At 40.4% G+C, this 26,883-nt stretch overlaps 1 protein-coding gene across 1 annotated transcript in view; it reads right to left on the bottom strand.

Moving 5' to 3' along the window:
• Nucleotides 1-26,883, bottom strand: part of LOC115215181 (UDP-N-acetylglucosamine transferase subunit ALG14 homolog) — a 52,594-nt gene that overhangs the window by 12,462 nt on the left and 13,249 nt on the right. The window contains exons 2-3 of the mRNA XM_029784368.2: nt 22,401-22,555; nt 4,980-5,102 (exon numbers count right to left, since the gene is read on the bottom strand). Of these exons, the coding sequence (XP_029640228.1) occupies nt 4,980-5,102; nt 22,401-22,555 (278 nt within the window). The remainder of the gene's footprint in view (nt 1-4,979; nt 5,103-22,400; nt 22,556-26,883) is intronic.

The raw sequence follows: 26,883 nt of genomic DNA, 5'->3' as shown, positions 1-26,883 counted from the left end.
GGTTGTAAGGTATGCTAAAAATGACAACTAAATAAGATTTATTTGCATGAAAGAAAATTACTGAAGGCATAACACATGTTGTTTACAAATATTGACAACACGTGCTATTTCCAGGATGTTGACGACAAAATGTGCAGTTAGGCACAAAATGACAGCTTCCAAATCTTACTTCCTGACTCGGTGAAAAGGACCAAACTTTAAACCTCTATAACTTTTTTAAAAACATTTTTATGGGGAAAAAAAATGAAATAACTCCAGCAATTCAGTTTGGGCAAGTGTATTGTTGTACCAAATTTTATAATTTTCGGTAGACTATAAGTTTTGGAGCCGCTGGGAATCAAACAGAAAAGATCCGGGATCTTTTCAGTTTGAACGGCAGTTTTTTCTAGCTGTGTCATATCAAATTGTCACCTATGATTATGACCCTAGTATCGATCTATTGCATTTCAATAGACGTCATTGATTGGTTGAAATTGCAGAAATTGAAGAAAAAAAACAACAAATATCTTACAAACTATAGAATTTTCTCAATAAAGCCAAGAGAAAAAGATGTTTTATGAACACATTCTACCAGTATACGAAGTTTAAAATTTTTTAGTTACCTAGAAATTATGTTAAAAACTGCCGTTCAAACCAAAAAGATCCATTTTTTACACAAAGTAAATACTTTTTCTAAACAAAGTTAGGATTAGGGGTGGGGGGAAGGGTATCTTTTTTTTCTTCACCACAGAATGTTGTTTTTTTTACCTCAATAGACGTCATTGATTGGTTGAAATTGCAGAAATTGAAGAAAAAAAAACAACAAATATCTTACAAACTACAGAATTTTCTCAATAAAGCTAAGAGAAAAAGATGGTTTATCAACACATTCTACCAGTATACGAAGTTTAAAATTTTTCAGTTACCTAGAAATTATTTTAAAAAACTGCTGTTCAAACTGAAAAGATCTAAGATCCGTTAATACAAATACTGAAAGTGACAGTGTACTGACCCCCACTGACCACTGATAATGGTTTTAGACAACAATTTTGATAAAATGAAGATAAGTACAAGGGAGATAATAGTTGAGCAAAAAGTTCATAAATTACCTCCCTTGCTACACACTGTGAAATTACTGTCGGTTGCCGTTTAGTTAAATGAACTAAATAAAATCAGTAATTAGTTAGTACATTTACTTACCAATTATGGTACTGATAATTATTTTACCGACTCCAAATGAATAAGAATAAAACCAATAGGGTCAGGATTTAAATTAACAACCTAAAGAGACACGAAGGCCGGAAATATGTAAAAGGAAGGCACACAGTCCGTTGAATTAAATTCAACGCATGCCTCTTACCTATTTTATTGCCCTAGAAACAGTGCCGTCTTAAAACATGGCCACACTGAACAGTTTCCCTGGGACCACACGAATTAGAGGTTCATATTTTAGCTGTGGATTACTATCGAAAACATAAATACCGTATTTGATGAGATATAAGACACATGTGTTTCAAAGAAATATCTCTTCAAAAATCACCATTTGGTCCTATATCCGAAGTTCAGCCTATATTACACGCTTTAATGTATTAAAAGTGGTACTACTTAAGAAGAGTGGTCCCGGTGCGCGTAGACGCGCATCCGCGCTAGCTAGTCGTGACTAGTCGATCCTACAGCGACTACCTAGCAAAGTAAATAAAACACAAATATTTTTTAGGATCTTTTCGGTTTGAGCAGCAGTTTTTCTAGCGGTGTCATATGAAATTGTCACCCATAATTATAACCCTATTATCGATCTACTGCATTTCTATCTGTTTTAGGGTCAGGGGTGGGGGGAAGGGTATCTTTTTTTTTTCACAAATGTAAATAAACCCAATCTGTTTCTTAAACGAGGGACATATTCATACGGCACAGAATGCTTTCACCTCAATAGACGTCATTGATTGGTTGAAATTGCAGAAATTGAAGAAAAAAACAACAAATATCTTACAAACTACAGAATTTTCTCAATAAAGCCAAGAGAAAAAGATGTTTTATAAACACATTCTACCAGTATACGCAGTTTAAAATTTTTTAGTTACCTAGAAATTATGTTAAAAACTGCCGTTCAAACCAAAAAGATCCATTTTTTTACACAAAGTAAATACCTTTTCTAAACAAAGTAAATAAAATACAAAACACAAAGTAAGGATCAACTAGCACAGATGCGCGACTACGCAAGTGCGCGCACCGGGACCGCTCTTCTTAAGTAGTACCCTAAAAGCTTTATTTTCCTGAATATGCACGACTGAAATTGGCATACATCTACTATGTGCATTTTTTCATGCCATGGTTCAGTGGTTAGAGCGTCGGGTTCACAATCATGAGGTAGTGAGTTCGATTCCCGGACCGGGCGGCGTTGTATTCTTGAACAACACACTTTATTTCATGTTGCTTCAGTTCACTCAGCTGTAGACATGAGTTTTGACATGAGTCCTGGAGTTGATGTAATTGACTCTCTCTCCCTTCAAAATTGTTGGCTGTTCCTGAATCAGAAATCCCCCTTTATTGAAGCTTTATGTTCTGAGTTTAAATCCCACTTTCATCCTTTCTTAGTCTATTGGGATCAATGTTCAAAACTAACTTCCTTCCCTTAAAATTACTGACCTTATAGGTGCAGGAGTGGCTGTGTGGTAGGTAGCTTGCTTACCAACCACATGGTTCCGGGTTCAGTCCCACTGCATGGCACCTTGGGCAAGTGTCTTCTACTATAGCCTCAGGCCGACCAAAGCCTTGTGAGTGGATTTGGTAGACAGAAACTGAAAAGGAGCCTGTCATATATATGTATATATATATATATATATATATGTATGTGTGTGTGTGTGTATATGTTTGTGTGTCTGTGTTTGTCCCCCCAACATCGCTTGACAACCGATGGTGGAGTGTTTGCGTCCCCGTAACTTAGCGGTTCAGCAAAAGAGACTGATATAATAAGTACTAGGTTTACAAAGAATAAGTCCTGGGGTTGATTTGCTTGACTAAAGGCGGTGCTCCAGCATGGCCGCAGTCAAATGACTGAAACATGTACAAAGAGTAAAAGAGTCGTACCTCATCTAAAAAGCAATTATTCCTAATATTAACACAAGGCCAAATATACAGCAGGAGCAAGAAAGTCATCAATTAAATCAATTTGATGTTTGATTGAGACTTTTATTGAGACCCTTAACAGGTGAAGTCAACCTCAATAAGATATGAAGAACTTAAAGAGATATAATATTAATTTCGAATTTTGGCACAAGGTTAGCAATTGCAGGAGAGTAGAGGAGATAAGTTATGTTGACTCTGGTGTTGATACCAAAAGGATGAAAGGTAAAGTCAACTTCAATGGAATTTGAACTCAAAACGTTGAAGATGAACGAAATGCCACTAAGCATTTTGCCTGGCATGCTAACGATTCTATTAGCTGACCACCTTAAAGATATAATTAAAACTGAGTGCTTACATAGGAACAATATATCAAATTCGAGTGAAGATACAGTTAATTAAATTGAGCCCAGCTCCAAATTGGTTCTTATCTTTATTAACCACAGAAGGATGAAATGCAAAGTTGACCGTAGTAGGATTCAAAATAAGGAACCAAGTGGTGTAAATACCACAAGGTATTTTGTCTAACACTTGCCAATTCTGTCAATCAACCATCTCAGAAATGATTGTTATTATTCTATATTTCTAACTTAGACACAAGATCACAGATTACAGAGAGGAGAAAATAGTTGATAAAATTGATTCCACAATTTGACAGGTACTTACACTTTTTGTTTAATTTCCTGGGTCTAGACTAGACATGGGCAAACTGCAACCTGTGGGACTTTCTGAAAGACGTATCTAATGAAAAATTACCTGAATTTTTTTTTAGTAGTATAGCCCACCTGATGATGAGTCACGTCTCTTGTAGCCCACTTCTCGAAAAAGGCTGTCCCCTAACTGGAGATGTAAAAATGCCAAACATTTTAGCATTTAAACATCAAATTAATAATTAAGAATATTAACTATCTTCCTAATATTTAGAATATCCATGAACCATTGTAAGCCCTCCTACACTGGTGAGATTGAAGCCATTAATGTCTGGTTTGAACTGTTGCAAGGGGCTGGGGGTGTTGGACACAAAAGGGGGTAACAAGAGCGGAGTGGATTGGGAATGGCTGAGTGGAGGCAGTAAAAGACCAGCCATCTCCAATAAACAGATGCCATTAAAGCAGTGACTAGTGACAAGAAAGACAGAGAAAGGAGACAACACACCAATCGGCCAGAAGCTGGAGATTGTCTGAGAGTGATTTAATGTCAATTAGCCAAGTGAACTTTCTCTTGATGTAGTCCAGGATACGGATCTTTTCAGTTTGAACAGCAGTTTTTAACATAATTTCTAGGTAACTAAAAAAGTTTAAACTTCATATACTGCTAGAATGTGTTTATAAAACATCTTTTTCTCTTGGCTTTATTGAGAAAATTCTATAGTTTGTAAGATATTTGTTGTTTTTTTTCTTCAATTTCTGCAATTTCAACCAATCACTGACGTCCATTGAGGTAAAAAAAACATTCTGTGCCATATGAATATATCCCTTGTTTAAGAAACAGATTGGGTTTATTTACATTTGTGAAGAAAAAAAGATACCCTTCCCCCCACCCCTAACCCTAAAAGAGATTGAAATGCAATAGATTGATACTAGGGTCATAATTATGGGTGACAATTTCATATGACACCGCTAGAAAAAACTGCCATTCAAACCGAAAAGATCCCAGGATACCTATGTACGTAGCAGCAGCACCATCCCAGATGTGGAAGCAATATTTAAAAGAATAACAAAGTTAACATCAATGAGATTTGTACACGGTCCATCAAAGGATATAACTAAACATCGCAGAGATAATGCCTGGTGTTCTACAAACATTGAAAGGAAAAAGTGACTGGGATTGTAATCTGTTGATAAGCAGAAGGAATGTGTGAAACACTTATTACTTACAAGATCAGGATGGATCCTGCGAACCAGAGGGAAGCAACAGAAGCAAGAATAAATTGTGGTGAAAATGGAGGACAAGTACGACTGTCCAACTTCTCGACTGCGTGGAATGTGGTAGACTTTATACTGCAACAGAGAGAAGACAGCAAAAGAAGTAGATCTTAGATATACATTTAACAACAACAGGGATGATATTAATGGCAACAGTAAAAATAGCAAAATTTAACAGACAGAGATGAGACATAAAGAAAAAAAAAAATTTAGACGCAGGAGTGGCTGTGTGGTAAGTAGCTTGTTTACCAACCACATGGTTCTGGGTTCAGTCCCACTGCGTGGCACCTTGGGTAAGTGTCTTCTACTATAGCCTCGGGCCGACCAAAGCCTTGTGAGTGGATTTGGTAGACAGAAACTGAAAGAATCCCGTTGTATATATATATATATATATATATATATATATATATATATATATATATATATATATATATATATATATGTGTGTGTGAGTTTGTGTGTCTGTGTTTGTCCCCCTAGCATTGCTTGACAACCGATGCTGGTGTGTTTATGTCCCCGTTACTTAGCGGTTCAGCAAAAGAGACCGATAGAATAAGTACTGGGCTTACAAAAGAATAAGTCCCGGGGTCGAGTTGCTCGATTAAAGGCGGTGCTCTAGCATGGCCGCAGTCAAATGACTGAAATAAGTAAAAGAGTAAAAGAGTATAGTGGAGTATAATTTTTTTAATTTAAAATATAAATATATTCTTTTCATTTCTGAAAGAAATTATCAAAATTATAAATTTAGAGTCTGGCAAACCACTTGCTACTAAAAGTGCTGCCAATCAAACGTTCTGCACACCAAATGCTAATGGGTTACAGGAGTCATCAGAAGGGAATGCACACCATTTCTGGGCCTTCTTCTCAATGGCTTTACAACACACCAGCCCCACTCACTGATGTGAGGCCTCACCAACTTGAGTGACTGACTAGTATTTTAGCCATTAACATTCAATCTTAAGTCCTTCATCTCAGGACTTCATATGATTGATTGATTGATTCTAGTTTCAGCCCATGACTGTGGCCATGCTGGGGCACCGCCATTTATATGTTTAAAATATAAATAAATCTTTAAGTTTCTGAAAGAAATTATTACTAAGATTATAAATTTATTAACCTGTACATCTTTATATATAAAAATCAAGTTGTGTGTCTGTCTCCTACGATTTAGATTCCTAACTACTCCCACATTTTGCAGTGCAGTTTCGAGCCCTTCTGGGTATTAGCGCGCGTCTAGTATGAGTCTACGATTTAAAAAAAAATTTACTATCATTTTTTTCCATTTTAATGCATTTTTTCGCTATTATATAAGGGAAGTAACTCTCTAAAAATGTCTACGATGAGTCAACGATTTAAAAAAAAATTTACCATCATTTTTTTCCATTTTAATGCATTTTTTCGCTATTATATAAGGGAAGGAAATGTCTAGAGACCGAGACCTATGGAAGTATGCTGTGCATGAGAAGACCCGGCAAGACTAGTCAGGCCATAACCCGTGGCCCCGACCTGGGACGTAGTCAGTCCTGTGCATACCTTCCTTCTTGTGACACTTATGAAGACCTGTTGAGGCAAGTGAAAATCAAATCAAATCAAAACAAATCAAAATAGATGAACATCAGTGGAATTGTATTCTTTGTGGTACCAGTGCCGGTGGCACACAAGAAAACCACCCAAACGTGGCCGTAACCAGTACCGCATCGACTGGCCTCCGTGCTGTGGGCACAACAAACACCATCCGATCGTGGCCGTTCGCCAGCCTCATCTGGCACCTGTGCCGGTGGCACATAAAGACACCATCCGAAGACCCGGCGACGTAGTCAGTCCACCTGTGCATACCTTCCTCTTATGACACTTGTGAAGACCTGTTGAGGCAAGTGTGTGACACTTGTGAAGACCTGTTGAGGCAAGTGAAAATCAAACCAAATCAAAATAGATGAATATCAATGGAATTTGTATCTTTGTGGTTCCAGTACCGGTGGCACACAAGAAAACCATCCGAAGTGGCCGTAGCTGGTACCGCATCGACTGGCCTCCGTGCTGTGGGCACAACAAACACCATCTGATCGTGGCCGTTCGCCAGCCTCACCTGGCACCTGTGTCGGTGGCACATAAAAACACCATCCAAAGACCCGGCGACGTAGTCAGTCCACCTGTGCATACCTTCCCTCTTATGACACTTGTGAAGACCTGTTGAGGCAGAGGCAAGTGTGTGACACTTTGTGAAGACCTGTTGAGGCAGAGGCAAGTGTGTGACACTTGTGGAGACCTGTTGAGGCAAGTGTGTGACACGCGTGACACTTGTGAAGACCTGTTGAGGCAAGTGAAAATCAAACCAAATCAAAATAGATGAACATCAATGGAATTTGTATCTTTGTGGTTCCAGTACCGGTGGCACACAAGAAAACCATCCGATCGTGGCCGTTCGCCAGCCACATCTGGCACCTGTGTCGGTGGCACATAAAGACACCATCCGAAGACCCGGCGACGTAGACAGTCCACCTGTGCATACCTTCCTTCTTGTGACACTTGTGAAGACCTGTTGAGGCAAGTGACACTTGTGAAGACCTGTTGAGGCAAGTGAAAATCAAATCAAATCAAAACAAATCAAAATAGATGAACATAAATGGAATTTGTATCTTTGTGGTACCAGTGCCGGTGGCACACAAGAAAATCATCCGAACGTGGCCGTAGCCAGTACCGCATAGACTGGCCTCCGTGCTTTGGGGACGTAACAAACACCATCCGATCGTGGCCGTCCGCCAGCCTCATCTGGCACCTGTGTCGGTGGCACATAAAAACACCATCCGAGCGTGGCCGTCTGCCAGCCTCGTCTGGCACCTGCCAGCCTCATCTGGCACCTGTGTCGGTGGCACATAAAAACACCATCCGAGCGTGGCCGTCTGCCAGCCTCGTCTGGCACCTGTGTCGGTGGCACATAAAAACACCATCCGAGCGTGGCCGTTCGCCAGCCTCGTCTGGCACCTGTGTCGGTGGCACATAAAATCACCCACTACACTCTCGGAGTGGTTGGCGTTAGGAAGGGCATCCAGCTGTAGAAACACTGCCAGATCTGACTGGCCTGGTGCAGCCTTCGGGCTCCCCAGACCCCAGTTGAACCGTCCAACCCATGCTAGCATGGAAAACGGACGCTAAATGATGATGATGATGATGATGATGATGATGAAGTAACTCTCTAAAAATGTCTACGATGAGTCTACGATTTAAAAAAAAATTACCATCAATCTTTTCCATTTATATAAGGGAAGTAACTCTCTAAAAATGTCTACGATGAGTCTACGATTTAAAAAAATTTACCAACGTTTTTTTTCCATTTTTAATGCATTTTTTTGCTATTTTTTGGCTATAACTCTCTAAAAATGCTTATATAGTTATTTCCCTTACAAACCCGAGCAACACCGGGCGATACTGTTAGTTTACAATATATTTAAGCTGTATATTTAGAATATTTATATCAAGATAGGCACAGACATGGTTGTGTGGTTAAGAAGTTTGTTTTTAGCAACAATGTGGCTTCAAGTTCAATCCCACTACTTGATACCTTGGTAGTCTCTCGCTGCATGCACCTACAAGCTATGGGCTTTACATCCATTTATTTAGCGACTATATTGTGTTTGCTATGAAGAAAATAACATTTCTCCACTAGTAAACTATGTAGCTATAAGCTTTTACTTTCTCAGAAAGCCATTCATCATCACTATCATCATCATCACTGGTTTATGTTCACTTTTCCATGCTTGTACGGATCAGACAAAATTTGTTGAAGCAGATTTTCTACAGCTGGATGCCGTTCCTGTCACCAACCCTCATATTTTTCCAAAATAATATCTCCCCATGATCAGGCACAGGAGTGGATGTGTGGTAAATAGCTTGCTTACCAACCACATGGTTCCGGGTTCATTCCCACTGCGTGGCACCTTGGGCAAGTGTCTTCTACTATAGCCTCAGGCCATCCAAAACCTTGTGAGTGGATTTGGTAGACAGAAACTGAAAGAAGCCTGTCGTATATCTCTCTCTATATAAACGTGTCTGTGTGTCTGTCAGGTTGTACCCTCACCCTGACCACGGCTTTCAACCGATTCTGATGAAACTTGACACACACATAGCCCAATGTCATAATTCAAAACTAACGCAGCGAAAATTTTGAAAAGTTCCCCCAGTTCTGAAAAAAATCAATAGATTCGACATGGGGTCGAGAATCTAAGCTTTTTATATGCAACACATTTTCTGTTGTAGTTTTCACAACTTGCAATCGATTTTTACCAAACTCTTGGTGAAGCTTAATGTTACCCTAAGAAACTTAATTCTGACGTTAGTTTTCCATGCAATACCTTACCATCAGAAAAAATTGATAAAATCATGCCATTTTGGGAAATCGCGTTCAAATTCAAGATGACATATTTTCGACAATATCTTTCACAAATTTGCAGGAATTTTTTTTAAAATTCACAGCGAAAATCATGTCTGCTCCAAGGAGCTATATGGCCCTTTTTATTCCAATAGGATACTTTATTACTGGAAAAAATCGGTTAATTAAATCATATGTGGCACACATAGCAAACCGATTTGTGTATTAAACACAAACCACAGACTGTCTAGGGGACGCAACTCGACCTTTTTAACTCAAACTTTTCGCCCAAAGGGACAGCTAGGAACATCGTATACACAGAAGTATTCGAGTGAAGAGAAGACATTGCAACCTACACATGCACCTTCGTTCCCTAGAGGGAAAGGACTAGATTGGGATTAGTCATTGCCTACTAGGGGCTCTTATATACCCGGGCAACGCCGGGCTATGCTGCTAGTATGTATATATATATATATATAATATATATATATATATATATGTATATGTGTGTGTATGTTTGTGTGTCTGTGTTTGTCCCCTCAACATCGCTTGACAACTGATGGTGGTGTGTTTACATCCCCGTAACTTAGCGGTTTGGCAAAACAGACCAATAGAATAAGTCCTAGGGTCGGGTCGATTTGCTCGACTAAAGGTGGTGCTCTAGCATGGCTGCAGTCAAATGACTGAAACAAGTTAAAGAGTAAAGAGAGACATGTTTTGGAAGATTGGAAACAAAGGACACTGCTTGCATGATGGTGACACTTGCTTACAAGTATCATGTGATGTCAAGTTAAGGGGACAGAAACACACACACACACACTCACACACGATGGGCTTCTTTCAGTTTCCATTTACCAAATCCAATCCACTTGCAAGCATTTGATTGATCTAAGGCTATAGTAGAAGACACTTGGCCAAGATGCAATGCAATGGGGCTGCATTTGAAACCCTGTAGTTGGGTAGCAAACTTCGTACCCAACAGACAGTCACATCTGCATTTTATAGAGCAGTTCTGAAAAGTAGCTTCTCCAATTTCTCTGTTGTTTTACCAAAAACTCTGAATCCTCAACATCATTTTCAGCCAGTTTTCCATATTGGCATTGGTTGACTCTGTCAACAGAATTCATGTCTTGCTCAGTTGTCTCCATTTTAGTATGAATTCTACAGCTGGATGCCTTCTGTAACTCAAACTCTCTATTACAGAATGTACTCGATGCATTTTTGCAAGGCACCAGTACTAAAAAAAATTTGTCAAGCTCTCAGCTAGACTAAAAAGTCTACTCGACCCAGCATTGCCTTGTTCAATTCACCAGTGAGAAGGTTAAAAGGTAAAGATGACCCTGGTTGAATATGAACTCAGAGCAGGTCATAACTAGATACAGCAAAACATTTTGTCTGACACTATACAATTTTGCCAATCAATGTAGCATCATACAGACATATCATCATCGTTTCATGTCCATGCTCCACACCAACATGGACAGGATGATTTGGCAGGATCCAACAGACTCCAGATGGGCCTTATATCTCATTGTCCACTTTGGCATGGTTTCTACAGTTGAAGACCAAACTACTTTACAATATGTAGTGGGCACTTTTTTTTATACTGTCAGCATTAGTGAAGTGCCATGCAATCTGCAAGACTACACACCCTGAGAACAGCAGCTTTATGCTAGAAGATGAGAGATTAACCCTTTAGCATTCAAACCGGCCATATCCGGCCAAAAGTATTCTGCCTGTTTTATGTTCAAACTGGCCAGATCTGGTCTCTCGTACCAGCCCTACAATATCGTTTTAAAAATTAACAGCTACCACATCAAAATCTCAAAGCTACAAGATTAATGCCTGATTAGTTCAAGGCAATGTGGATAAAAAGGGATTAATTTTGGCAGAATAATGCGAACACTAAAGGGTTAAAGTACGAGAGATGGGGCTAGAGCAGAACAGGTTTCTTGCTAGAGGGTTTTCAAGGTTACTTGCATTTTAAAAAACAGTGGGGGCAGGGGTGATTGGGGTGGCATAGGAAAGGGATAAAAATAATGGTGAGAAGTGTTTGTGTGGACCCTCAAAGTAAAAGGTGAGTGGAAGTAAATAAAGGTGGTGCTCCAGCATGACCACAGTCCAGTGACTGAAACTAGTAAAGGGGTAAAGGGAAGGGTAGACCTGGGAATGTGGGTGAGTAGCAGTTGCAAGAATGTATGGGAGAGTAAGTGAAAGTTGGGAAATGCAAACAGGGGTGAATATAATGAATGAGAAAGTGTTGAGTAGATGATAATGAGGGAAGGTGGGAAAGAGTGACAACTAGAGACGGGATAGGATTGAGGGATGAATGCAGTGGAATGTTGAATAAGAGGTTAGGGTGACCAATGGTACAGTGGGGTAAAGAGTAACAAAATTACCCAGTCCTTTTATCAATTCATCCATCCTCTACCGTTCATGTAAATTACATATCAGACAGATTATATCTAAATCAGCCCTTTCCAAAAACTTAGAGATCTTCTTACGTAAGTTCTTCACACAGTCTACATAATATCACATACATTCTTATACAAGCATCAGACAGCCGATGTTACAGTATACATTCTTACATAAGCTTCACACACTTTATCTTCCATAGTCAGCATAACTTCAGTTGAGTGCCCCACCCATTGACAGTGTTCATTCCTCAACAGCAAAGAGAAAAACCTCCCATACATACAAAGCTTTCAACTCCCTTCTCTGCCATTCACTTATACAAAACATACCCAACACCACCTTAAGAAATACATGTCTGTCTAACAAAATATTTGTTAGTCCTTTCAGTACTGCATTCCTGAAGCTAATTTATAAACATAAAAAAATATACCTTATTTCTGGGGTTTCATTTCTACCTAAAAGCTACTTCTTTTTGAAACCTTTTTTTTTTGGGGGGGGGGGGGGGTACCGCATAAAACAGAAGTCATGGGACACTTATGTCCCAGTAAATATATTGTCCAATTATGGTAATGTTACTAGACATTATAAACACAGAAACTAATTGGCACTACAGGGTGTCCCGAAATTAAAGCAACCAAAATTTTGGGCTTTAATAACTATCAATACTAAATAAATTCAATTAGGTAATGGTTATAGACCAAAATACAATCATTACCATGCATAAAGGTGGCAAAAGTAATACAGCTATAGCAAAAAAGCTTAAAATTAACCAAACAGTCTGGAAAATTGTCAAGAAATTTCAAGAGACTGGTTCCACCAATGATTGACCTGGACGTGGCCAAAAAAGAAATGTGCAGATCCCTCGGGTTATCAAATGTATCAGAGAAAATATAAGACGAAATCCTCATCATTCCATCAGAAAACTGGCTGCTACAGCAAAAATAAACCAAACATTGATGTATGAAAAACTGAAGGAGGATCTCAGGTCCCACCCCTACAAGATGATCCACCGTCATTAGCTCATGCAAGTTTAAGGATATAAGACTAGAGAGAAGTCATCTTGTCCTGTGTCAGGTTGCTGAAGGTATCCAAACTGGAGTTCACTGATGAAAAGAAATTTGACATCAAACAATAAACCACCAGAATGAATGACTTTGGAGTGTATCTGGCTCCATTGAGAGTAGACTTGTAAATCTACAGTGGCTGTGACAGCCACTGGAAGGTCTCCCCTTGTTTTCGTGCTCTCAGGTGTAAAAAATTAACACCCTGTGATACATTAGCGACATTCTGGAAGCTGAACTGCTTCCGTGGGTGAATGAGCACTTTCAAGGCACCCGTTGGAGCCTCCAACAGGTCTCAGCACCATCCCACAGTTTCAAACAGACACAACACTGAGTTCAGAAAAACATTCTGTTGTTCATAGGCAAGGATGTATGGCCCTCAAGAAGCCCCAATTTCAACCGGTTGGATTTTTCTGTTTGGTCCATTTTGGAGATGAAGGTCTTGAGCACTCCTCATGCTTCGCTCAACACTCTGAAGGTAAAACTGCACCAGGAATGGGCTTCAATTCCACAAGAACAGCTGCGTGTCACATGTGAAGCATTCAACCTCGACTTAAAGCTGTGATTCAAAACAGAGGTGGTTATATCAAATAAATGTGGTACTGTCATAATTGTGTTTCCTTTACCATTGCAAAGCAACACTCAAACCCAAAATATAACAACGGTTTGCTCTGGCAAAATTGAAAAATGTTTGCCTTAATTTGGGGACACCTTGTATAGGGGGAACAAAATTTGATCAAAATTTATTGCATAAGCTATTGCTCTATTATGCAATCCAAGCATTTCCTATGAGTGGCAGCACATGAAACAATTCCTGCCTTAAGATACATTGCTTACATGTCTGGACAGATTTTTTTCTTTCCTTCTAGTAACTTTTCCTGCACAGCCTGTACATCCCTTCTTGTAGGACCCTTAACTAGGAAGAGAGAAACCTTACATCATCTTTCATGCTTTTTAACTAGTTCTGAACACTTTTCTATTCTTTGGCTTCTCTTCACTAGATTTAATGTTTGGCTACTTGCAGTGAGTTCTTCAAAATGATCAACACTACAATCTAGGTAAGGTTTCTTTGGTTGATGTCACCGTTCTTAAACTATCCATACACTGCTTTCTAATTTTGGTACAAGGCCAACAAATTTGAGGGAAAGGGCAAGTCAGTTACATCGACCCCCAAATACATGACTGGTGTTTTATTTTATTGACCTTGAAAGAATGAAAGGCAAAGTTGATCTTGGCAGAATTTGAACTCAGAACATAAAGCTGGAAAAAATGTTAAGTATTTCACCCAACAGGCGAACTCAGCACACACCCCCTCGGGCATGTGGCCCTGCTCGATCTGTAGGAAAGGTGTAGGTAGAAACTCCATAAGATGCACCCAATGTAAGCTATGGACGCACAAGAGGTGCAGCAACATTAAAGGGAAATTAACAGATAAGATAGCTTTCATGTGCAGCAGATGCACAGGGACAATAGACACCACAGACACTCAGAAAACAGATTCCATCACACTCCAGGGAGAGAAACTAGAAGTAGTTGATAGTTTCCGCTACCTGGGTGACCAAGTTAGTAGTGGAGGTGGATGCACAGAGAGTATCACCACTAGAATACGAATAGCCTGGGCAAAGTTCAGAAAGCTCCTACCCCTACTGGCGACAAAGGGTCTCTCCCTCAGAGCGAAAGGTAGATTGTATGATGCGTGTGTGCGAACTGACATGCTTCACGGTAGTGAAACATGGGCTGTGACTGCAGAGGACATGCGTAGACTTGAAAGAAATGAAGCTAGCATGATCTGCTGGATGTGTAATGTCAGTGTGCATGCACGACAGAGTGTAAGCACCCTGAGAGAAATACTGGATATAAGAAGCATCAGATGTGGTGTGCAAGAGCGACGCTTGTGATGGTATGGTCATGTGCTGCGGATGGATGAGGAGAGATGTGTGAAGAAGTGCCACTCCCAAACAGTTGAAGGTATCAGGGGGAGAGGTAGGCCCAGGAAGACATGGGATGAGGTAGTCAAGCATGACCTCAGAGCGTTGGGCCTCACTGAGGCAATGGCGAAGGACTGAGATCTCTGGAGATATGCTGTGACTGCAAAGACCCGGGCTGCTTCCTGCATCAGTTCCGCATAGCCCCTGCCCATTCAAAGTACCCCGGATCCCAGAACGTCCCGCTGTGCTTGAGGAGACCTGTTGAGTCATGAACATGAACGTCGAAATAAATATCAATGGAAATAGTAGTTGTGATGCCTGTGCCGGTGGCACATAAAAAGCACCATCCGAACGTGGCCGATGCTAGCGCCGCCCCGACTGGCTCCTGTATGCCGGTGGCACATAAAAAGCACAATCCGAACGTGGCCGATGCCAGCGCCGCCCCGACTGGCACATAAAAAGCACCATCCGAACGTTGCCAGCGCCGCCTTGGCTGGCTTCCGTGCCGCTGGCACGTTAAAAGCTCCAACTGATCGTGATCGATGCCGAACCCCCCCTGGCACCTGTGCAGGTGGCACGTAAAAAGCACCCACTACACTCGCGGAGTGGTTGGCGTTAGGAAGGGCATCCAGCTGTAGAAACTCTGCCAGATCAGACTGGAGCCTGGAGCAGCCCCTGGCTTCCCAGAACCCGGTCAAACAGTCCAACCCGTGCTAGCGCGGAAAACGGACGTTAAACGATGATGATGATGATGATGATGCAAATGATTGTGCCTGCTCATCATCTTAAAAGACTGATTTCAAATTTTGGCAAAATTTCAATGGAGGGGTGTAAGTTGATTACATCGTCACTAGGACTCCACTGGTATTTATTTTATCAACCTCGAAAGGATCAAAGGAACAGTCGACCATGACAGAATTTGAACTTAGAATGCATAGTCAAAGTGAGTATCAAAACAATCCTCTCTGTGAGTGTTCCTTTGGAAGCCTCTTCTTATTTGCCAACATGCACATTTACATTAAACATATTCACTATAAGTGAATCACATCGCTTGGATACCAACCTGCCCAAGACTGCTCCAGCTCCCACGATACATACTTCTAGTTCAAATTAATCATCATCCTCATCATCATCATTGTTTAACGTCTGCTTTCCATGCTAGCATGGGTTGGACAATTTGCCTGAGGACTGGCGAACCAAATGGCTGCACCAGGCTCCAATCTGATCTGGCAGTGTTTCTACAGCTGGATGCCCCTCCTAACGCCAACCACTCCAAGAGTGTAGTGGGTGCTTTTACGTGCCACTGGCACGAGGGCCAGTCAGGCAGTACTGGCAACAGCCATGCTCAAATGGTGCTTTTTACATACCACCTGCACTGGCAATGACCTTGTTCGAATGTTTTTTCACATGCCACCGGCACAAGTGCCAGTAAGGCGACGCTGGTAACGATCATGCACAAATGGTGCTTTTTATGTGCCACCTGCATGGAAGCCAGTTAGCTGCTCTGCCAATGATCACACTCGGATGATGCTCTTAGCACTCCACTAGCACAGATGCCTGTCATCAAATTTGATTTCAATTTCGATTTCACTTGCCTCAACAGGTCTTCACAAGCAGAGTTTAGAGTCCAATGAAGGAAAGGTATGCATAAGTGAACTAGTTACACCCCTGGCATAGGCCACGAGGTTATGGTCTCACTTGGCTTGCTGTGTCTTCTCAAGTACAGCATATTTCCAAAGGTCTCGGTCACTAGTCATTGCCTTGGTGAAGCCTACTGTTCGAAGGTCATGCTTCACCACCTCATCGCAGGTCTTCCTGGGTCTACCTCTTCCACAGGTTCCCTCAACTGCTAGGGTGTGGCACTTTTTCACACAGCTATCCTCATCCATTCTTGCCACATGACCATACCAGCGCAGTTGTCTCTCTTGCACACCACATCTGATGCTTCTTAGGTCCAACTTTTCTCTAAAGGTACTTACACTCTGTCGAGTATGCACACTGACATTACACATCCAGCGGAGCATACTGGCTTCATTCCTTGTGAGCTTACGCATGTCCTCAGCAGTCATAGCCCATGTTTCACTGCCATGTAGCATGGCTGTTCGTACACATGCATCATACAGTCTACCTTTTACTCTGAGCCAGAGGCCCTTTGTCACCAGCAGAGGTAAGAGCTCTCTGAACTTTGCCCAGGCTATTCTTATTCTAGCAGCTACACTTTCAGCTACACTTTCAGCACACCTGACTTGGTCACCTAAGTAACGGAAGCTATCAACTACTTCTAAATTAAAATTTCCTTTTTTAAATTTCATGTTAATTTATGTTCCAATTACCAGCTTAATAAATAGTTGAAGTAATTACAATGCAGTTCAACAGAAATATGGTAACAAAAGAAATTCTCCAGAATTGAGAGATTAATTGATATATATATATATATATATATCTGTATATAGTAGAGTGTGAAGGAGCATGGCTCAGTTGCTAGCGCATCGGGCGCGCAATCATGAGGTAGTAAGTTTGATTTCCAGACTGGAAATCACAAGCAAGACACTTTATTTCACATTGCTCCAGTTCGTTCAGCTGTGGAAATGAGTCGCATGTCACTGGTGCCAATCTGGTATCAGCCCCTTTGCCTTTTCCCTTGAGTAACATCAATGGTGATGTGGAGAGAGGATGCTGGTATGCATGGGTGATTGCTGGTATGCAATAAGCAACCTTGCCCAGACTTGTGCCTCAAAGGGGAACTTTCTATGTGCAATCTCATGGTCACTCATGACTGAAAGGGATCTTTAACCTTTTAGTAGAGTGTAGAGAGAAAAGAAACAATACAGATAACAGCCATAAAGTAAGTCAGACATTTGCAAATGAAAGCTTGGGCAAGCTCTTTCAGTCTCTAAGTAACTGCACCTCCACTGTGTATTTATTGTACTTAGTCGTTCTAACCCCTACACCACCACTGTATAGTTACCCACTCCATCCTCAAATCATTAGTTGCCTTCTTTTTCTTCCCTCAGTCACCACACTATATTATCTATTTCTTTTTCTACCCACAAGGGGCTAAACATGGAGGGGACAAACAAGGACAGATAAATGGATTAAGTTGATTATATCGACATCAGTGCGTAACTGGTACTTAATTTCTCGGCCCCGAAAGGATGAAAGACAAAGTTGACCTCGGCGGAATTTGAACTCAGAACGTAACGGCAGACAAAATACGGCTACGTATTTCGCCTGGCGTGCTAACGATTCTGCCAGCTCGCCACCATCCCACCACACTATATTACCATTGTTTCTCTTACCATCACCACATTTCTTTATTTCCCACTCCACAAATACATCCTCCAAGTGCCCACCCCACAGCACAAACAATCTACCCAGCCCAGCACCTTTCCATCCATCCAGTCTTTGAATGTAATGTCACTGTAGTGCCTGCATGAGCAATGTAGGTTATGTGTTCTGTATATAACCTGCCAGATACACCCACTTAACAACCTAGACACCTCTAGCAGCAGCAGCAGTAGCATTTCTGCTATCTCCAGAAGCAAACACTCTCAAGGGTAACAAAGAAGCCTCAACATGTTCACATTGGTTTCAAATTTTAGTACAAGGCCAGCAATTTCGGGGGGGGGAGGTAAGTCAATGACATCAACCCCAGTACTCAACTGGCACTTATTTTATCAACCCCAAAAGGGTGAAAGGCACATTGCCAACAAAAAGTAGCAGCAAAATCTCCCTCAAATCACACCTTACTGTCTTGTACCATATTTTTGGGCACACAAGCCAGCATAGTATGTAGTTTAATAAAGGGGCATATAAACCCTCGACAGAAAAAAGAAGGCTTTCCTATCCACGTGAGACATAAATCCACATCCCTTTGTTAACGTGACTAAGTGTGTTACCTTTACACTGCAAATTAGCCTCCCTGTTTCTGTCAAATTTAAGAACTATATGAGTTCGTATTTGTTTTAAGTAAACAAACTCTCTATATGCTTTCGGTACAAATGGTTTCAGCACAGTGTTTTACAATCCTGTAAATAATAATAACGGTATTTATGTAAGCTTAAAGCTTTTGGCAATCACTGTGCAATGGCTAAAGAAAATAGTCTAATAAAGGGGCATATCTTTTACTTGTTTCAGTCATTAAACTGAGATTATGCTGGTTCATGTCCCACGCAGATAGGAAAGCCTTCTTTTTTCTGTCGAGGGCTTAAATGCCCCTTTATTAAACTATTTTCCTTAGCCATTGCACAGTGATTGACATAAGCTTTAAGCTTATATAAATACCATTATTATTATTTACAGGACTGTAAAACCTGATGCCGTATAACAAAACCATTTGCACCAATATATATCTATATATATATATATATATATAAAACTCAACTTGTGTGTCTGTGTGTTTAACTTCCCGGCACATCTCCTCCTAGCCAACAAATCGTAGAACCACCAAAAATGGGTCACTTAAAGTTTAGGCGAGTGAAAATTGAACTGCGCTATTTCTGTTCCGAAATTCATCTCGCAAGTGCAAAAATCGATAACGTGTTTGTTTAGGCCTTATCCCATGAATTGAATAGTGAACTTTACTCAGTCAGCTTTTTGACATGAACTGTGTTCACCACACGTGCAAGTATGCGTAAATTGCATGAAAAATAAAATATATATATATATAAAGCTGAAGTTGGCAGGTTTGATAGCCTTTAACTAACACTATCTCCTCCAAGACCTTGCGGCGCAAGTTGACCACAATTGAGAGTATGATAGAAGAAAGATTGCTCTTCATTCTGTAGAAGAAAAAATTCAAATCGGAGCATGTTAGGACCAAAAATTATTTACATCAAAAAGGTGCTTTTTTTCTATGGAAATCTCTATCTTTTATGATTTTTTGACTGCTGTGTTGCCATTTTTCGGTGTATTCAAACCAGTAAGATGTTCACTTAAAGAGAATAACAAGCTACATAATGCAAAATTTTTAATTTTCAAAAATTCCAATTCTAAAGGGTCGAAACAAAATCGAGCAATGCTGGGCGATACTGCTAGTATATATATATATATATATACTCTTTTACTTGTTTCAGTCATTTGACTGTGGCCATGCTGAAGCACCACCTTTTAGTCGAGCAAATCGACCCTAGGACTTATTCTTTGTAAGCCTAGTACTTATTCTCTCGGTCTCTTTTGCCGAACCGCTAAGTTACAGGGACGTAAACACACTAGCATCGGTTGTCAAGTGATGTTGGGGGGACAAACACAGACACACAAACATATACACATACACATACATATATATATATATACATATATACGACAGGCTTCTTTCAGTTTCCGTCTACCAAATCCACTCACAAGGCTTTGGTCGGCCCGAGGCTATAGTAGAAGACACTTGCCCAAGGTGTCACGCAGTGGGACTGAACCCAGAACCATGTGGTTTGTAAGCAAGCTACTTACCACACAGCCACTATATGATTTTTATTTTTTAATGTAAGAAAATAAAAGAAACATTACAGCATTCACCAACTTAAAAAAGGATATTGTCCAGAAAAGTTGCAGGAGATTCTGAAATCATCTGGAGGCTGTGGCTGAAGCCAATGGTCATTTTATTGAATAAATTTACTCTTTAGTATTTCAAGATAATAGAGGCATAATGTCGCCATCACTAGTTATCACTCCAAACACCATAATGTTGACTGGATGTTTGATTTTTATCATTCTCAGTACAAGTCCTCAGATTGACGCCCAAACACTCTGAAACGTTAATATTGGAGCTTCTGGCATGAATGCCAAGCAGTACAGCATTTCCAAATTTCTGGCAGAGTGAATTGCGTCATGTGTTGTTTTTCTTACAGACAGTGCCCAACTGACCCTACTATACCGTGCAGTCGACAAAATCAAAAACAAACAATGCACATGCATGAAATTAAAAATACTCATCGCACTCTGTGTATACACACACACACACACTCACACATACTATACATACAAATATAAACAGAGAGACAAATAGATAAATACAAAGGTAGATATTTAGACAGATAGATAACTATGTAAATGAAATCTGCACTTATGCCCTAAATGCAGAACCACTCCTGTGATATGTTAAGTACTTCTGTCAGTCAGAATTAAGGACTGGTATATCTTTTTTTTATCTTCTATATTTTACTTGTTTCAGTCATTAGAATGAGGTCATGCTGGGGCACCACCATCAACAGCTTAGTCAAGCATATTGACCCCAGTACTTTTTTTTCCTTTGCTAAACTGTTATGAGGACATAAATAAACAAACACCAGTAGTCAAGTAGTGGTGGAGGGTAGACAAATATACCCCCCACACACACACGGTGGGCTTCTTTCAGTTTCTATCTACCAACTCCACTCACAAGGCTTTGGTTGGCTCAGAGCTACAGTAGAAGGCACTCACCTGAGGTGCTGCACATTGTGACTGAACCCCAAGACCGCATGGTTGGGAAGCAAACTTCTTAACCATAGGCGCAGGAGTGGCTATGTGGTAAGTAGCTTGCTTACCAACCACATGGTTCCGGGTTCAGTCCCACTGCGTGGCACCTTGGGCAAGTGTCTTCTACTATAGCCTCGGGCCGACCAATGCCTTGTGAGTGGATTTGGTAGACGGAAACTGAAAGAAGCCTGTCGTATATATGTATATATATATATATATGTGTATGTATGTGTGTGTGTGTTTGTCTCCCTAGTATTGCTTGACAACCGATGCTGGTGTGTTTATGTCCCCGTTACTTAGCAGTTCGGCAAAAGAGACCGATAGAATAAGTACTGGGCTTACAAAAGAATAAGTCCCGGGGTCGAGTTGCTCGATTAAAGGCAATGCTCCAGCATGGCCGCAGTCAAATGACTGAAACAAGTAAAAGAGTAAAAGAGTAAAGAGAGTACAGCTATGTCTGCACCTATAGTTGACAAGGATCCAATGAATACAAAAAAAAATCAATTCAGGCCTTCTCCCTATAGAATAATATCCCCAACTGTAGACAGTTGGAGGATTGATGAGGCAACTGACAAGAGATCCAAGACTGAGAGAGAGAGGCAGCTAATTATATGTCTTCATCATAATTTAATGCCCAGGTTTCATGGGTGAGATGGTTTGACAGGATTTGATGGGTCCAAGAACCACATCATGCTCCAGTGTCTGCGTTTCTGTAGCAAGGTGCCCTTCTTGATGCCAACAACTTTTCATGTGGCCAACACTAATGAGATCAACATGCAACTCACAAGTTTACAAAACCTGTGGAATGGGAGTGGGTGGGGTGATTTTATGCCAGATGGGGGCGGTTACAGTATAAAAGAAGGGTTTGAGGTTGAGTAGATTCTTGTAGAGGAGCTACATGGCAACTCGCATTGGGAAAGAGAATGATGTGATCATATAGGTAATACGGAAAGCAATGTAGTCAATGACTATAAAAGCAAATGATTAGAAGATTTTGAAAGTAGAATGTTTTAATTGAACAGATATGAGGACATTTATTTCATTCACAGAACAGCATCAATAACAGCAGTAACAACATCAAGAACAACAACCATCAAAACTATTATTATTAATACAATAGCATAATATAAAAAAAAAAAAGGATGTAACTTACAGCTTTATCTCCTCCAGCACATAATGAGCGCCTCTGTTCAAATTCTTCTATCTTGGTATCACTAAACTTGTCCGAGCTTGCAACAACATAGTGGCGTGGATAATATTTTTCAGTGAGTCCACTCAACAGACGTATCATCTCCATTGTGTGACCCCCTGGTCAACAGAAAAAAAAACAGGACAGTTAAATAAGATGAGAATTTATCATGCTGAAATATTTTACATAACTCGATATTGATGTTTATTAACTCACAACCCAAATTGAGTAAACCTGTCTCTGAAGGCATTCTATTCATGACCATCTCACCTTTATTCTATATCTCAAACCAAATCACTATCCAAAATGTCCTGACCTCTTTAAAACATTACACATTGTGCCCAGATTGGCTAATTCAGGGAAAAAATTGTATCTCGGGTTAAAATAATCACCTGATAGTGGCTGAGGGCTTGTTTGAACCACAATTTTAAGGGTTATCAGCTGTAACCTATTTCTTTATTACCCACAAGGGGCTAAACATAGAGTGGACAAACAAGGACAGACAGACGGATTAAGTCGATTACACTGACCCCAGTGCGTAACTGGTACTTAATTTTATTGACCCCGAAAGGATGAAAGGCAAAGTCGACCTCGGTGGAATTTGAACTCACAACGTAACGGCAGACGAAATACAGCTAAGCATTTCGACCAGTGTGCTAACGACTCTGCTAGTTAGAACCAAAATCATTTGTTTTTTCTTCGTTTATGGGGGTCTGGGTTAAAATAACCAAATCAGGGCATATCGACCAAAATTGCCTTTTTGGTGTATTGCGGTTAAAAATGATTATCTGCAAGATCTCACCAGCTTTCAAGCAAAGATAACATCCATGACATCTTCAGAAGAATGTCTGTCGTGTCACATCCAGCAATTGCTTCGAAACATCCCAACCCAAGTTGTTCTGTTTGTGGTGAAGTTGGTCACACAGCTCGTTCTTCCAAACATAAGAAGGTGTCTGCTTTGACAGAAGAGCAATCAAGAATCGAAACACTATATTACTGTGTGCTCCATGTTACACAAATTTATTGTTTGGCGTTGTTGCTTCAATATTTGTTGTGAAAAATAAGTGATCAGTTTTTACAATTTGGTGCAAATGATTCTGATCTTCTTTGTGAATTATAGAGGTGGTGGTGGTTTTCATTGTGTTTTTACCTTTTTTTTTCTTTTGGAGGAGTAGACTATGGTAAATTTGTAAGTATTGTAAGTATTGAATGACACTGCTTGTATCATAGTGACAATCATTTACAACTATTACACGAAATCAAAATAGGTGGCGACACCGACACACATGATGGGCTTCTTCCAGTTACCATCTATCAAATCCATACACAAGACTTTGGTTGATCAGGGCTAAAGCAGAAGACACTGGCCCCAGGTGCTACACAGTGGGATTGAACTTGAAACCACATAGTTGGGAAACCAACTTCTCAATAACATAGCCAAGTCGGCACCTAACACATTTCCTATGTTATTGGTTTCAAATTTTGGTACAAGTCCAGCAATTTCAGGAGAAGGGCTAAGTCAATTATATCAACCCCAGTGCTCAATTGGTACTTATTTTAATGACTCCAAAAGGATGGAAGGCAAAGTCAACCTTGGTAGAATTTGAACTCAGAACGTAAAGATGGACGAAATGCTGCAAAGCATTTTGCCCAGTGTGCTAACGATTCTGCCAGCTCACCACCTCATATTATTGATAAACACAATATATCAACTCCTTTATGAATATACTCTTTACTCTTTTACTTGTTTCAGTCATTTGACTGCGGCCATGCTGGAGCACCGCCTTTAATCGAGCAACTCGACCCCGGGACTTATTCTTTTGTAAGCCCAGTACTTATTCTATTGGTCTCTTTTGCCAAACCGCTAAGTAACAGGGACACAGCAGCATCGGTTGTCAAGCAATGCTAGGGGGACAAACACAGACACGCATATATATATATATACTAGCAGTATAGCCCGGCGTTGCCTGGGTATGTAAGAGCCCCTAGTAGGCAACGACTAATCTCAATCTAGTCCTTTCCCTCTAGGGAACGAAGGCGCATGTGTAGGTTGCAATGTCTTCTCTTCCACTCCCAATAACTATCAAACAGCTATCGATAATGCAACCCAACCAATTCCTACCAGGAAGAAATTACATTCGAGACTTTACCCCATCAACCGCCACTTCTGCTAATAGCTCTGCTGCAGCCGCAAGTTATTCGAATACTTTTTTTTGTTTAAACTTTCTTTATAACTACCCACCCCCAACGTTTTAACTTAAATTTTTGACGTACCCTAAGGGTCCTCGGACGCTACTTGCAAACTCTTGGTTTAGTATAAACCGCTTTTGTCGTGTGCACCAAAAAACCTTTTCCATTCAGTTTGGTCACTTTTCACTTTTTCGTTCTTGTCACTCACATTGCTGCCCGTTTTTGCCGTTTTTGTACATTTTTATACATTTTGGGATAATTACCCGTGTTGCGAGAGTTAAAAAGGTCGAGTTGCGTCCCCTAGACAGTCTGTTCTTTGTGTTTAATACACAAATCGGTTTGCTATGTGTGCCACATATGATTTAATTAACCGATTTTTTCCAGTAATAAAGTATCCTATTGGAATAAAAAGGGCCATATAGCTCCTTGGGGCAGACATGATGCTCGTTGTGAATTTAAAAAAAAAATTCCTGCCAATTTGTGAAAGATATTGTAGATAATATGTCATCTTGAATTTGAACGCGATTCCCAAAATGGCATAATTTTATCGATTTTTTCTGATGGTAGGTATTGCATGGAAAACTAACGTCAGAATTAAGTTTCTTAGGGTAACATTAAGCTTCACCATGAGTTTGGTGAAAAATCGATTGCAAGTTGCGAAAACTACAACAGATTCTCGACCCCATGTCGAATTTATCAATTTTTTTCAGAACTGTGGGAACTTTCCAAACTTTTCGGTTCGTTAGTTATTTTGAATTATGACATTGGGCTATGTGTGTGTCAGTTTCATCAGAATGGGTTGAAAGCCGTGGTCAGGGTGAGGTACAACCTGACAGACACACAGACACACACACAGACACACACACACACATATATATTACTATCAGTATCGCCCGGCGTTGCTCAGGTTTGTAAGGGAAATAACTATAAAGCATTTTTAGAGAGTTATAGCCAAAACATAGCAAAAAAATGGAAAAAAATGATGGTAAATTTTTTTTTAGTTAAAAAAGGTGGAGTTGCGTCCCCTAGACAGTTTGCGGTTTGTGTTTCTGATTCTCGACCCCATGTTGAATTTATCGATTTTTTTCAGAACTGGGGGAACTTTTCAAAATTTTCGCTGCGTTAGTTTTGAATTATAACATTGGGCTATGTGTGTGTCAAGTTTCATCAGAATCGGTTGAAAGCCGTGGTCAGGGTGAGGGTACAAGCAAACAGACACACAGAAACACGCACAGACAAACTGCCGTTTATATAGAGAGATACATATATACGACGGGCTTCTTTCAGTTTCTGTCTACCAAATCCACTCACAAGGCTTTGGTTGGCCTGAGGCTATAGTAGAAGACACTTGCCCAAGGTTCCACGCAGTGGGACTGAACCCAGAACCATGTGGTTGGTAAACAAGCTACTTACCACACAGCCACTCCTGCGCCTACAGTATATTTCATAAAACAATATTCTCTGTTTACATCATTATAGTGATATCTGATGTGAACATGAAGTCCCTTTTCCACTCCCAACACAATCATTCATCCATTCACTTCCCAAATCAGCTCCAGTGATCGACTCACCAGCATACATCACATGTAACTAAACATTACACATTCAACAGATTACACATACATCATTTCTCTCCAACGTCTACACATCATCTACGTTCAATATCTCATATTTCACTACCATATTCCTATTTCTTTACTACCTACAAGGGGCTAAACACAGTGGGGACAAACAAGGACAGACACACGGATTAAGTCGATTACATCGACCCCAATGCGTTACTGGTACTTATTTAATTGAAGGGCAGCGAGCTGGTAGAATCATTAGCACATTGGGCGAAATGCTGAGCTGTATTTCGTCTGAGTTCAAATTTCGCCGAGGTCGACTTTGCCTTTCATCCTTTCGGGGTCGATAAATTAAGTACCAGTTACGCACTGGGGTCGATGTAATCGACTTAATCCGTTTGTCCGTCCTTGTTTGTCCCCTCGTGGGTAGTAAGGAAATAGGTACTTATTTAATCGACCCCGAAAGGATGAAAGGCAGTCGACCTTGGCGGAATTTGAACTCAGAACATAGCGGCAGACGAAATACTGCAAAGCATTTTGCCCGGTGTGCTAACGATTCTGCCACCTCGCCGCCTTTCACTACCATAAACCACCACACTTCTTACACATGCTTCATAGAGTTTATCTTTCACAATGAAGGAAGACCCTTTTTTTGTCAACAGGCTGACCAAAGCCTTGTGAGTGGATTTGGT

Source organism: Octopus sinensis, linkage group LG8 (genome assembly GCF_006345805.1).
Source record: "Octopus sinensis linkage group LG8, ASM634580v1, whole genome shotgun sequence".
Lineage (NCBI taxonomy): Eukaryota > Metazoa > Mollusca > Cephalopoda > Octopoda > Octopodidae > Octopus > Octopus sinensis.
This window is presented reverse-complemented; position numbering and strand designations above follow the sequence as displayed.